General features: G+C 40.8%; 2 protein-coding genes across 3 annotated transcripts in view; one reads left to right on the top strand and one right to left on the bottom strand.

The window, feature by feature from the left end:
• The window catches only part of LOC141091923 (cholesterol 24-hydroxylase-like), a 71,299-nt gene extending 65,114 nt beyond the window's left edge, over positions 1-6,185 (top strand). The window contains exon 15 of the mRNA XM_073577709.1: positions 5,340-6,185. Within this exon, the coding sequence (XP_073433810.1) occupies positions 5,340-5,501 (162 nt within the window). The 3' untranslated portion in view covers positions 5,502-6,185. The remainder of the gene's footprint in view (positions 1-5,339) is intronic.
• Positions 6,186-8,288: 2,103 nt separating this feature from the next.
• LOC141091922 (cholesterol 24-hydroxylase-like) overlaps positions 8,289-14,998 on the bottom strand; it is an 87,301-nt gene continuing 80,591 nt past the window's right edge. For both annotated transcript variants that reach the window (XM_073577707.1, XM_073577708.1), the window contains exons 12-15: positions 14,295-14,405; positions 11,051-11,139; positions 10,263-10,329; positions 8,289-10,148 (exon numbers count right to left, since the gene is read on the bottom strand). In XM_073577707.1, coding sequence (XP_073433808.1) covers positions 9,981-10,148; positions 10,263-10,329; positions 11,051-11,139; positions 14,295-14,405 — 435 coding nt within the window. In that variant the 3' untranslated portion in view covers positions 8,289-9,980. The remainder of the gene's footprint in view (positions 10,149-10,262; positions 10,330-11,050; positions 11,140-14,294; positions 14,406-14,998) is intronic.

Genomic DNA, 14,998 nt, shown 5'->3' with positions numbered 1-14,998 from the left:
TGCCATGTTGATGCCAGAGGTCAGAGGAGAATGGGCAGACTGGTTCGAGCTGATAGAAAGGCAACAGTGACTCAAATTGCCACCCGTTACAACCAAGGTAGGCAGAAGAGCATCTCTGAACGCACAGTGCGTCGAACTTTGAGGCAGATGGGCTACAGCAGCAGAAGACCACACTGGGTACCACTCCTCTCAGCTAAGAACAGGAAACTGAGGCTACAATTTGCACAAGCTCATCGAAATTGGACAGTAGAAGATTGGAAAAACGTTGCCTGGTCTGATGAGTCTCGATTTCTGCTGCGACATTCGGATGGTAGGGTCAGAATTTGGCGTAAACAACATGAAAGCATGGATCCATCCTGCCTTGTATCAACGGTTCAGGCTGGTGGTGGTGGTGTCATGGTGTGGGGAATTTTTTCTGGGCACTCTTTGGGCCCCTTGGTACCAATTGAGCATCGTTGCAACGCCACAGCCTACCTGAGTATTGTTGCTGACCATGTCCATCCCTTTATGACCACAATGTACCCAACATCTGATGGCTACTTTCAGCAGGATAATGCGCCATGTCATAAAGCTCGAATCATCTCAGATTGGTTTCTTGAACATGACAATGAGTTTACTGTACTCAAATGGCCTCCTCAGTCACCAGATCTCAATCCAATAGAGCATCTTTGGGATGTGGTGGAATGGGAGATTCGCATCAGGGATGTGCAGCCGACAAATCTGCGCCAACTGTGTGATGCCATCATGTCAATATGGTCCAAAATCTCTGAGGAATGCTTCCAGCACCTTGTTGAATCTCTGCCACGAAGAATTGAGGCAGTTCTGAAGGCAAAAGGGGGTCCAACCCGTTACTAGCATGGTGTACCTAATAAAGTGGCCAGTGAGTGTACATATAGTCAGAGGGAACAGTGTATATTATACATATAGTCAGGGGGCACAGTGTATATTATACCTATAGTCAGGGGACACAGTGTATATTATACATATAGTCAGAGGGAACAGTGTATATTATTCATATAGTCAGGGGGCACAGTGTATATTATACATATAGTCAGAGGGAACAGTATATATTATACCTATAGTCAGGGGGCACAGTGTATATTATACATATAGTCAGAGGGAACAGTGTATATTATACCTATAGTCAGGGGGCACAGTGTATATTATACCTATAGACAGGGGACACAGTGTATATTATATCTATAGTCAGGGGATACAGTGTATATTATACCTATAGTCAGGGGGCACAGTGTATATTATGCCTATAGACAGGGGACACAGTGTATATTATATCTATAGTCAGGGGGCACAGTGTATATTATATCTATAGTCAGGGGGCACAGTGTATATTATGCCTATAGTCAGGGGGCACAGTGTATATTATGCCTATAGTCAGGGGGCACAGTGTATATTGTACATATAATCAGGGGGCACAGTGTATATTATACCTGTTGTCAGGGGAACAGTGTATATTATACTTATAGTCAGGGGGCACAGTGTATATTATACTTATAGTCAGGGGGCACAGTGTATATTATATCTATAGTCAGGGGGCACAGTGTATATTATATCTATAGTCAGGGGGCACAGTGTATATTATACCTATAGTCAGGGGGCACAGTGTATATTATACCTATAGTCAGGGGACACAGTGTATATTATACATATAGTCAGGGGGCACAGTGTATATTATACCTATAGTCAGGGGGCACAGTGTATATTATACCTATAGTAAGGGGGCACAGTGTATATTATATTTATAGTAAGGAGGCACAGTGTAAATTATACCTATAGTCAGGGGATACAGTGTATATTATACATACAGTCAGAGGGAACAGTGTATATTATACCTATAGTCAGGGGGCACAGTGTATATCATACCTATAGTCAGGGGGCACAGTGTATATTATATCTATAGTCAGGGGGCACAGTGTATATTATGCCTATAGTCAGGGGGCACAGTGTATATTATACCTATAGTCAGGGGACACAGTGTATATTATACATATAGTCAGGGGATACAGTGTATATTATACCTATAGTCAGAGGGAACAGTGTATATTATACATATAGTCAGAGGGAACAGTGTATATTATACATATAGTCAGGGGGCACAGTGTATATTATACCTATAGTCAGAGGGAACAGTGTATATTATACATATAGTCAGGGGGCACAGTGTATATTATACCTATAGTCAGGGGACACAGTGTATATTATACATATAGTCAGAGGGAACAGTGTATATTATACATATAGTCAGGGGGCACAGTGTATATTATACATATAGTCAGAGGGAACAGTATATATTATACCTATAGTCAGGGGGCACAGTGTATATTATACATATAGTCAGAGGGAACAGTGTATATTATACCTATAGTCAGGGGGCACAGTGTATATTATACCTATAGACAGGGGACACAGTGTATATTATATCTATAGTCAGGGGATACAGTGTATATTATACCTATAGTCAGGGGGCACAGTGTATATTATGCCTATAGACAGGGGACACAGTGTATATTATATCTATAGTCAGGGGGCACAGTGTATATTATATCTATAGTCAGGGGGCACAGTGTATATTATGCCTATAGTCAGGGGGCACAGTGTATATTATGCCTATAGTCAGGGGGCACAGTGTATATTGTACATATAATCAGGGGGCACAGTGTATATTATACCTGTTGTCAGGGGAACAGTGTATATTATACTTATAGTCAGGGGGCACAGTGTATATTATACTTATAGTCAGGGGGCACAGTGTATATTATATCTATAGTCAGGGGGCACAGTGTATATTATATCTATAGTCAGGGGGCACAGTGTATATTATACCTATAGTCAGGGGGCACAGTGTATATTATACCTATAGTCAGGGGACACAGTGTATATTATACATATAGTCAGAGGGAACAGTGTATATTATACATATAGTTAGGGGGCACAGTGTATATTATACCTATAGTCAGGGGGCACAGTGTATATTATATCTATAGTCAGGGGGCACAGTGTATATTATACCTATTGTCAGGAGGCACAGTGTATATTATATCTATAGTCAGGGGGCACAGTGTATATTATGCCTATAGTCAGGGGGCACAGTGTATATTATGCCTATAGTCAGGAGGCACAGTGTATATTATATCTATAGTCAGGGGGCACAGTGTATATTATGCCTATAGTCAGGGGGCACAGTGTATATTATGCCTATAGTCAGGGGGCACAGTGTATATTGTACATATAATCAGGGGGCACAGTGTATATTATACCTGTTGTCAGGGGAACAGTGTATATTATACATATAGTCAGGGGGCACAGTGTATATTATATCTATAGTAAGGGGGCACAGTGTATATTATACTTATAGTCAGGGGACACAGTGTATATTATAAATATAATCAGGGGGCACAGTGTATATTGTACATATAATCAGGGGGCACAGTGTATATTATACCTGTTGTCAGGGGAACAGTGTATATTATACTTATAGTCAGGGGGCACAGTGTATATTGTACATATAATCAGGGGGCACAGTGTATATTATACTTATAGTCAGGGGGCACAGTGTATATTGTGCATATAATCAGGGGGCACAGTGTATATTATACATATAGTCAGAGGGAACAGTGTATATTATACCTATAGTCAGGGGGCACAGTGTATATTATACCTATAGTAAGGGGGCACAGTGTATATTATATTTATAGTAAGGAGGCACAGTGTATATTATACCTATAGTCAGGGGATACAGTGTATATTATACATATAGTCAGAGGGAACAGTGTATATTATACCTATAGTCAGGGGGCACAGTGTATATCATACCTATAGTCAGGGGGCACAGTGTATATTATATCTATAGTCAGGGGGCACAGTGTATATTATGCCTATAGTCAGGGGGCACAGTGTATATTATACCTATAGTCAGGGGGCACAGTGTATATTATACCTATAGTCAGGGGACACAGTGTATATTATACATATAGTCAGAGGGAACAGTGTATATTATACATATAGTCAGGGGGCACAGTGTATATTATACATATAGTCAGAGGGAACAGTGTATATTATACCTATAGTCAGGGGGCACAGTGTATATTATACATATAGTCAGAGGGAACAGTGTATATTATACCTATAGTCAGGGGACACAGTGTATATTATACATATAGTCAGAGGGAACAGTGTATATTATACATATAGTTAGGGGGCACAGTGTATATTATACCTATAGTCAGGGGGCACAGTGTATATTATATCTATAGTCAGGGGGCACAGTGTATATTATACCTATAGTCAGGGGGCACAGTGTATATTATATCTATAGTAAGGGGGCACAGTGTATATTATATCTATAGTAAGGGGGCACAGTGTATATTATATCTATAGTAAGGGGGCACAGTGTATATTATACCTATAGTCAGGAGGCACAGTGTATATTATATCTATAGTAAGGGGGCACAGTGTATATTATATCTATAGTAAGGGGGCACAGTGTATATTATACCTATAGTCAGGAGGCACAGTGTATATTATACCTATAGTCAGGGGGCACAGTGTATATTATACCTATAGTCAGGGGGCACAGTGTATATTATATCTATAGTAAGGGGGCACAGTGTATATTATATCTATAGTCAGGGGGCACAGTGTATATTATGCCAATAGTCAGGGGGCACAGTGTATATTATGCCTATAGTCAGGGGGCACAGTGTATATTGTACATATAATCAGGGGGCACAGTGTATATTATACCTGTTGTCAGGGGAACAGTGTATATTATACTTATAGTCAGGGGGCACAGTGTATATTATATCTATAGTAAGGGGGCACAGTGTATATTATACTTATAGTCAGGGGACACAGTGTATATTTTAAATATAATCAGGGGGCACAGTGTATATTGTACAAATAATCAGGGGGCACAGTGTGTATTATACCTGTTGTCAGGGGAACAGTGTATATTATACTTATAGTCAGGGGGCACAGTGTATATTATAAATATAATCAGGGGGCACAGTGTATATTGTACATATAATCAGGGGGCACAGTGTATATTATAAATATAATCAGGGGGCACAGTGTATATTGTACATATAATCAGGGGGCACAGTGTATAGTATAGATTTTCCTCTGTGCCTCCCGTTGTGCTGAGGTCACTTTTCAGCAGTCGTCTCTATCATCACTGGCGGGAAGACCACCATCTATATGTGGTTAACGGGATCCACTGTTCGCAGTAGATGGTCTTTTACTCGTGAAACTACTGAAGCGATCAGTAAGGAATGGGGAAACATTCAGCAAATCGGTGATATTTTTATGTTCTCTCTGTACAGATGGAGGCAAAAGTCGTCATGGTCAAATTCTTGCAGAGATTTGATTTCGAGTTGGTTGAAGGTCAAAGCTTTAAGTGTTTTGATACCGGTACGCTGCGCCCCTTGGACGGTGTGGTCTGCCGACTGAAACCCCGGACAGATTTCAAGACAGCAAAGAAATAAAAATTCCTTTTCTGTTCCCAAAGAAGAACACCTGGACTAGTCCTCATTCATACCAGTATACGAATTCTGCATTTTTTTGATGCTCTGTCTCTTGCATCACTGCCAAATATAGTGTTTTATATGAAAGCTATATCAACCAGCAGAATAAAAGTATCATGTTATTTGTGGTATGGTATAATGCATACATTTAAATCACTCAAAAATCATTGCGTTATGTACAGCAATATGATGGGAGAACAAAAAAAACCCTCACTCTGCAAAAAACAAGCTCTCATAAAGCTACGTCAAAGACTCAAAAAGGTTGACTATGGTTACGTGCCGGAAAACCCCTTTAATCTTTGTGAGATTGCCTTTGGCGAAATAGTTTAGAGGAAATTTTGCACGTTGCCTCTGTGGAAATTTTGCAGCTGAAAGAAAATAGGGCGAAAGGAAAACACCGGCATAAAAGTAATAAAAATCCCAAATGTAGACTCCCATTTTTCAGCACTCGTGTGAATGAGGATTTTCCTTGGTATACTTGTAAAATGTTTATACATAACAGTAGGTAAAAGTAATAATTAGTCTAAAGATAAAAGTCAACATTTTGAATGTTTTGTTTTCTTTTTTCAATTTCTCATTGTTTTTTATTGAGCAGAGTAAGTGACTGTGACAATTTTACCAATAAAGCTTGTATTAATACAGAAATGCATTGAGCCTTGTGGTTATTATTACTCTGAATACTCTGAAGTTGGTCATACACATTAGATTAAAGGGTAATTATCAAGTTATACCTTATTTATAAATATGGGGTCGCTTGCTGATCCATGGGACACACGCCAATCTTAGGAACAGGCTCTGAAGATCCATGTTTGAATAGAGCTATTGGCACTCATATGTGGCTATCGTTCCATTCAAATGGGGCACCTTAGACCCATTGGACAGCAAGTTATCACTTATCCTATGGGTAAGTAATATCTTTTATAGATGGAAAGACCCCTAATGCCAACTGTTATGAATGGGTCACCGAGGAGGAAAAAACCTAAACATGCTAAGCCCAGAAAAACCAGAGAGGTTGGTAACTATGCAGATTGCAGATCCCTGATCCTACCACACAACTAGCAGCAGCCGTGGAGCGTGCCTACGATGAACCTAGATGCCTTGTCACAGCCGGAGGACTAAATAAGCCTAAAGCAAGAAAAGGGAAAACTAACTGCCCAAGAGCAGACCCCAAAGGAATAGGCAGCCCCCACACAAGTATTGACGGTGAAACAAGATGAAAACACAAACACAGGTAGGAAAATAGGCTGAGCAAACGATGCGGCCCAAACTAGAGAGGATAGGAAAGGAAAGACACTGTCTGCAATCTGCCCAAAACCCTACAAAATAATGTCCAACACTTCTGATAGCAAAATTAACCCTGAATTCACTAGACTTCTCCCACTATATCAGCACTCTGAAATATTCTGAGACAGAGCAAAAAGAGGCCAATCTCATAAGGGACAAAAAGCAAGTTGGCAAATACAGATAAATAAGAGTGGAAATTCAGTACAGCCCAAGCCGGGGCTGGCTGACCACACAAAAAACTGAATAGAACAACAAAATCATGTGTGAACATTAGCAGAGAACTTAGCTTGAGCTGACTGGAACACAGCTGAGAACCAAGACCTGACAAGCAGAAGGAATCACCAGCACCAGAGTAGGGCGTCGGCTGTCTTAAATCCAATCTGAGATTCCTGAGGTCCAATCGTCATCTTCATTATCAGGTGGCAGATCTCTACTGATTAAATCAGCCTCACTACCTCATGTTACCACCAGATGGAGCCTGACTGGTAGACCAGAAAATGAACTCACAACAGCCAACTAAACCAGATCTTGCTGTGACCAGTAGATCACTTCTGGGCAGAATGAAAATTGTCGACTGATGGATCAATAGCTTTACTCAACAAAAGGCAATGAACTTGAAGGTTGCAAAGTTTTACAGAAACTTTAAAGCAACAATTATTTTGAACAGAGATAGACAATTTGGTGGCCTGATACCTGCTACACTTTACTGGCATTTGTCACAGCCTGCTGGCAATGTCTTCAGCAGCTCCTTCTCCACGTTGGCAAAGTCTTTTAGTCAGTATGCACACATTTGTGATGACCGTCAAAGCCCTTCTTTTGGTCACCTTTATTGGAAGAAATGCCCCACATTAAGTTGTCTGGTAATTTGTTACCACGTATTAGTCTCTCATGCTCAGGCATGCTCAAACACCAGTCTCTTAACTATCTCTAGTGTGGCATCTTCACACATAGGCAATAGCTTTCAGATAGCTTCTGATTTGGCTATATCTGCTGATGCACTCTAAACTAGCAGCTGTTGGCTTGACTCTGTGGTGGAAATACACACTCTTTCTCTGTAGTAGTGGTACTTTCTCATTCTAGTAGGCCAGTCTCCTTCACCTGAAATTAACTATACCGACAACAGCTCAAGCTGAATACTTTGTACAGGCTCCATACTAGGACTTGAGGTAGTGCACTTTTATAGTGAGTGCTACTCATCCCCACTTGCTATTTAGCTATGGTGCAGACATTTCTCTGCTGCTGCACATTTCTCTTCCTTCTGTCTGCTGGCACGTGTCTGACCTCTGGTGGGCTAAAACAAGAATTTTTTATATTGCGGTCTCCACTAAAACAGTCACCTTTAGCAAGCAATAAAACACTTAGTTCTTATTTTACCCAAATTACTCCCTGTATGATTATTAGAAGGGCACAGGTACATAAAAAGGAAATTCTTTAAGACTTAGATACTAGAAATATAGACAGTGGTTGTGGATAATGCTATGGAATATATTTAATGTACATGGATAAACATAAAATAGACAGACATTCACTTAATTAGGTAAAGGACATATATACTTTTGCAACTATTTTTATTGCTTCAATGCAAGTAAAACAAAGCAAAAAAAAGTATACTCTGAAAAATCCTGAGTAGAAATCTTCTACTGTTTTGTGTATGCTTCCATATTAATATGTGTGTTTCAATGGTAACAGAGTACAAATTATAAGGAGGTATTCACACTTTCATTTTTGCATGTATTTTATAAAGCAAAAGCTAGCAGTGGATACTAGGTAGAGGACTCATATGTATAAGAAAGACTGAACCATCTCCTTGCAGCTCAAACTTGAACCTTGAATCTAATCCTGTTACTATATCCTAGTCTCTGGGTGTTTATTTTGTACCCCGTAATCCATGCCGTTACATGAAGTTCCATTATAGGGCTGCAGATACGCACTGACGAAAACGGATTGCCCTCTTGTTTTCCTGGTGATTTTTCTTGAGCCACTGTCTCAGCCTATCTGAAGAATGCACATTGACCGGAGATCTTTCTGGCATAGTTGGTAGCATTCCTGGGGACATTTAAAGCCCACTTCTGTCCTGTGAATTCCGGCACATCTAGAGACTTCCTAGTCTACCCACTTTTGGGAAGTTTTACGTAAATCCCACCCATTCCTGCAAGAAGTCTTGGGAGACCCAGGACAGTTGGCAGCGGTGATCTTGTGGTAGTTCTTGAGACGCTAGATTCAGTTCCATCGTTAGGAATCAGGTTTGTACCCTGTACACCAAATGTTCCCTGGGTGTGCTACCCCTGTAAAACTTGTCTTATGCTTGTACCTGAGCTTGAGTCCTGGTATGATGAGGATGTGCCTGTTGCAACCCTACTGCTTGACTGGTGAGCTCAGCTGCCTATCCCATGTCCACTATTATATAACCCTGGACCTGTGCTTCTATCCAGTACCCTGCATCTGTGGTTGTAATTAACTGCTCTTCTGTGACTGCTTATTCACTTCTGCTATTCATGTGCAAACTCATCTCAGCTGGGATCCTGTGTTATGTCTCCTGAACGTTGCATCCATCTCAATCCAGAGACTGCACCAAAATTCTAAAATCTGCATTTAATGTTTTATACCTTTTCTATTTCTGATTTTTTTGTTTATTACAGTTTTCTTTTTTGTAAACTCGACTTTGCTTTACTTCTTTCCTAACTCATACCAACAACTACCCATTCCCCTTCTGTAGCCTAGCTTATGTAGCTGTGCCAAACCGTAACAAAAACTCTGTGGCGTTTCATTCTTCAATGAGACTTACACCCATTCCCTCCAGATGTTTAATGGGTTCTTAACAAGTAGTGGATAGAAGGAAATATGACTGAAAAATCTGACTACTCAAGGGTTCATTGTAGTCTGTAACCATGGATACTTATACATCTGGAAATAAGCTGCATACATCAAACGGCAGGTTATCCAAAAAGGTTAGCAAAGTTGCATGAAAAAATTGGTTGCAATGGCAGACGTTCCCCTTATATGCTTGGGACTACATAATGACTTTTAGTTGAAGACAAATTGAAATTGTGATGTGAGTTTTTGGAGGGGAAGTTGAAAAAGTGACATTGTCAATTCATGGCAAGAACTATACATCAGTACAACTTTTTTCCATATGGCTCATCCTAATATACAAGTCTAGTTTACTTTATTTGCTTTTCCTGAGTTGGTTCTGGGTCGTAGTCTGCAGATCACGCCGTCCATGGGTCGCAGGGTGCCGCTGTCCATGATTCGAAGGTTCTGACCTTCCACAAGCTCAAAATGAAATCTCTGGAGGAGCTTGGCCATGACAACCTTGGCTTCCATCTGTATACAATGAGAACATACATAATTACTCATATCTGATTCATACCCCTCGGATCGTTCTCATATTTGTCCCAGTTGGCGCCATCATCTCCACTAGAGACGTCCATAACTCACCTGTGCAAAGACTTGACCAATGCAAGAACGTGGTCCCAAAGAGAACGGGAAGTACGAAAAATATGGCCTGTGTGCGTAAGGAAAATGAGTTAAAAGCAAGGTAATGTTAATCAGTCTGGGGAAACGCTGGTGCCACTTAGACCTTGGTAACCAAACATTAAAGGGGAAGCATTTCATAGTGTTGACTACAATCTTTGAGCATTTTGTACATTGATTGGGGGTATTGGGCCCCTCAAAGATAGAGGCGTTCTTTGTAGCCAGCCTGAAGATTAAAGGAGTAGCTCACCACTGCATTTTTTTTAAATGATTCAAAATGCTCAAAGTAAAATTAAATTCAGTATGGTCACCTTAGAGACCCGTGCCACTTGTTCTCCAGAGCTGCACAGATCTCCCCTTCAGTCCTTATTTTTCCTCTTTTCACATAACAGGCATATGGCCACTGCAGTCAATAAATGGCCATGTTGGTCACCAACAGTGATTGGCTGAAGTAGTCACAAATACATTTGGCCAAGACAGTACAGTGCATACGAAGCCTGTCTCTGTAAATCCTATTTTGTCCATTTGGACATGTAGCCAGTGCAGTTAATCACCAATGGCAAGTGATTGACTGCAGCGGTCACATGCTTGTCAAGTACAGATCCAGGCAGCACTAGAAGAGCAAGAAATCAGTAAGGTGGGAAAATCTTTAAGACTGAAGGAACTCCCTTCAATTCCCTGAATATTTGACAATGGATTTTCCCTTAAAAAAAATATTAAATATAATATTTAAAGGTAATAAAGGTATTTACTTGGGAGCGTCTGGGTGGAATCTGTCTGGATTGAATACAAGAGGGTCTGGAAAAAAATGCTGCATTCTTCCCATGATGTATGAGTTAAACTGAAGGAGAAAAAATGAAAAAAGATAATTAAAATAATCAAAAAATGTACAGCAAACAGTGATTATATATATTTTGTGACAGGGTCACTGGCACGGTATATGAGGGGAGATATGTGTCACTGCGTATAATGGCGTCAGTGATGTGAAACCAGAGAGGCTTCATCCAGCACACTACTTGTTGTCAGGGTTAAATTAAAGTTGCATACATGGGCTGGTTTTAGGTGGACATCTATAGAGTGGGTGGGAAGATGTTCACCACATCTCCACCTGCAGAGCTGGCACAGCCATGTGCTAACAGGACCTGTGTGATATCACAGTCATGTGATCAGTCACATGGTCTGGATTTTAATGGCTGGACTTAACAGGCGTGTTGGTGTGTTGTTTTGGAGAGGAAAGGACGCCAAATCAGTGGCTCCAGGTGGAGCTGAAGACACATGGTGGTCTGAGCGGGCAAATCCCTCAGATAATCAGACTTTGCTATACGTTATCTGTTTTTTTGCCATTATGCCAGAAAGGACCTGTTTACTTTGCTGAACCCTGCCATGGTTTATGCTGCTCCACAATAAACCAGCAGATGATTTAACACAAGAAGCGTTCTTGTGTCTACCTTGGGAAGCAGCTGAGGGAGTTAAACCCTCACAATATTATATATATATATATATATATATATATATATATATATATATATTTATTACTAGCTGAAGAGCCCAGCGTTGCATGGGCATAATATCCAACTGTGGTTAGTTATGACAAATTAACAAATTGTAATGATTATATTGCACATAAAAACCGTGCATCTAATCATATCCTGTTTGATACTGACTGCTGAGCCGTGTATCTAATCCTATCCTGTGTGATACTGACTGCTGAGCTATGTATCTAATTCTCTCCTGTGTGATACTGACTGCTGAGCTGTGTATCTAATCCTATCCTGTGTGATACTGTCTGCTGAGCCATGTATCTAATCCTATCCTGTGTGATACTGACTGCTGAGCTATGTATCTAATCCTCTCCTGTGTGATACTGACTGCTGAGCCATGTATCTAATCCTATCCTGTGTGATGCTGGGCTCCCCCTGCAGGCTGTGTCAGAGGGTGGTCTGTGTTGGCACGGTAATAAATTGTGTTATTTCCAGCTTTAAAGACGGATGATAACACCATAGAAATGATAAGAATAATAGGCCTCAGTTACCACAACTGTCTACAAAGAAAACTGTTGCTGATAGCAACCAATCACAGCTCATTTCTCATCTTTTAAACAGCTCTGGGACAGCGTGGCGAGTTTTGAGTGGCGACTTTTGTGTTTCGACTTTTATGTGGCGAGGTTGGTGTATGTGTGGTGAAATGTGTGCTGAGGGTGGTATATGTGTTGAAGCACGTGGTAGTGTGTGGCGCATTTTGTGTGTGTTCATATCCCCGTGTTTTGTGAGTATCCCATGTCAGGACCCCACCTTAGCAACTGTACGGTATATACTCTTTGGCGCCATCGCTCTCATTCTTTCAGTCCCTCTTGTTCACATCTGGCAGCTGTCAATTTGCCTCCAACACTTTTCCTTTCACTTTTTCCCCATTATGTAGATAGGGGCAAAATTGTTTGGGGAATTGGAACACGCGGGGTTAAAATTTTGCCTCACAACATAGCCTATGACGCTCTCAGGGGCCAGACGTGTGACTGTGCCAAATTTTGTGGCTGTAGCTGCGACGGTGCGGATGCCAATCCCGAACATACACACACACACCCACATTGAGCTTTATATATTAGATAAGATGACCACCGGACGAGTCCTTGAGGGGAGATATGTGTCATCGCGGCAGTGATGTGAGCTTGGAAGTATGCCCCAGCACATATAGTGCTGAGAGAGTTATTAGGCCATTCTAGGGTCGGGTTTTACGAGCAGTCATAAGAGATGGGTGGGAATGCCTGCTCACATATCCCAACCCCAGGGGTATGGTTTGGCAGATAAATGGGAGGTCGAGTCTCTCATTCAGTGTCTGGAGCTGGAGATGTGTGGATCTTCAGTGTGTTGGTCTGTGCTAAGGCCTTAAGAACCAGAAACTATCCTGAGTGGACCCGCTGCATGTTCTATGGACTTTTTACTTTATGTTTTCACTTTGTGCCGGAAAAGGCTGTTCTTTTGTTTTGCTATCCTGAGCAGTTTATGAAGTTTAAATCAACTTGCTTGGACATTGCAGCAATACCGCTTCCTGTGTCTACCTCAACTGCAGCCGAGTGAGTACAAACCTCTACAATATATATATATATATGTGTACTAATATTGATAATTTTAACAACTATTAAGGAAAGGCCCCACTGGGAGACGTGAAGAACTGTTAGGTGGTCTTCTTGGTTTTACATTTACAACTTATTTTACTTGTTCCAATCCATCTAAAATGAAGTAACTTTGTGAATTGGAAAACTACTTTTTTGTCAAGTATTATGTGTTTCCATGGTAACAGACTACAATCATGCACTGTGTAGTCAGATCCTACCTTTATCTGAACAGTACTTTTTACCAACCTCTGAAATGAACTGTAGAACGACATGGGCATTTGGATGATACTATGAAGACTATTCATGGTTTGTTTGTAATCTGTTATCGTGGAGATACATAGGTTTGCTTAATAGATGTAAACACAAAAATATTTAGTACGGGGGTTTCCCCAAAAATGACATTAATCACCTATCCACAGGATGATGAATGTCTTATCAATGGGGCTCAAATACATTAGACCTCTATAAACATTTGACCAGCAGTACAAATCTCATGCTAGTCCTCATGACACAGCATGATCATACATGACGACTGCTGTTCTACGAAATGGTGAGAGGCTATCTCTCTCAATCCCATTTGCAGTGAGGAAGAACAAGGGATAAGGCCTCCAATTTTACCGATTGATGGGATTCCTAGTGAGGATCTTATGACTAGACGAGAAGCAGAAAAACACCAGTAAGTAAAGGGATTTCTTTGACACTAGTATTGATAGCCTTTCCTTATGCATTAATATTTCATCAGTGGAGTACGATTCCCAGGAATCTTGTTGATTCACAATGAATATTATTCCCAGTCCCCATATTTGTTTACTCGAACACAGTGCCATTGATAAAGTTGTGACAGTCCCTGGTACTGCATCCTTATACTGAACCATGGACCATACCGACAAGGTTGCTTTTGGTGGGATCTTCAAACCTTCAATGACATAGTCTTCCTCTAATGCTCTTGAAGTACCCGGTGCTGTAGGATATAATCGCAAAGTCTCTTTCAGAACCTAGGAAATATAACGACAGGTCATTTATGGGAATAGGATTGATGGTGGAGAAGAAACAGGGCGGACATCTCTACAATTCCAGATAATGAGATCATATTATAAAAACCTCTGCAATATGACGGATACCAACAAACTATCAGAAATAAATGTACGATGATCAACATCACATACAGTTAGGTCCATATATACTGTACTTGGACAGAGTCAACATTTTTCTAATTTTGGTTCTAGACATTACCACAATGAATTTTAAACAAAACAATTCAGATGCAGTTGAAGTTCAGACTTTCAGATTTCATTTGAGGGTATCCGCATTAAAATTGGATGAAGGGTTTAGGAGTTTCAGCTCCTTAACATGTGCCACCCTGTTTTTAAAGGGACCAAAAAGTAATTGGACAATTGACTCCAAGGCTATTTCATGGACAGGTGTGGGCAATCCCTTCGTTATGTCATTCTCAACTAAGCAGAAAAAAGACCTGGAGTTGATTTGAGGTGTGGTGTATGTGGGTCGCCCTCCCAGGGCTGTGGGGTACTCGGTACTGGGCCGATATCAGTGGGATGTGTCACAGCAGCGGTGACCCAGACCATGGCCC

Source organism: Dendrobates tinctorius, unplaced genomic scaffold (assembly GCF_039654945.1).
Source record: "Dendrobates tinctorius isolate UK_male_01 unplaced genomic scaffold, ASM3965494v1 ptg000057l, whole genome shotgun sequence".
Taxonomy (NCBI): Eukaryota; Metazoa; Chordata; class Amphibia; order Anura; family Dendrobatidae; genus Dendrobates; species Dendrobates tinctorius.
This window is presented reverse-complemented; position numbering and strand designations above follow the sequence as displayed.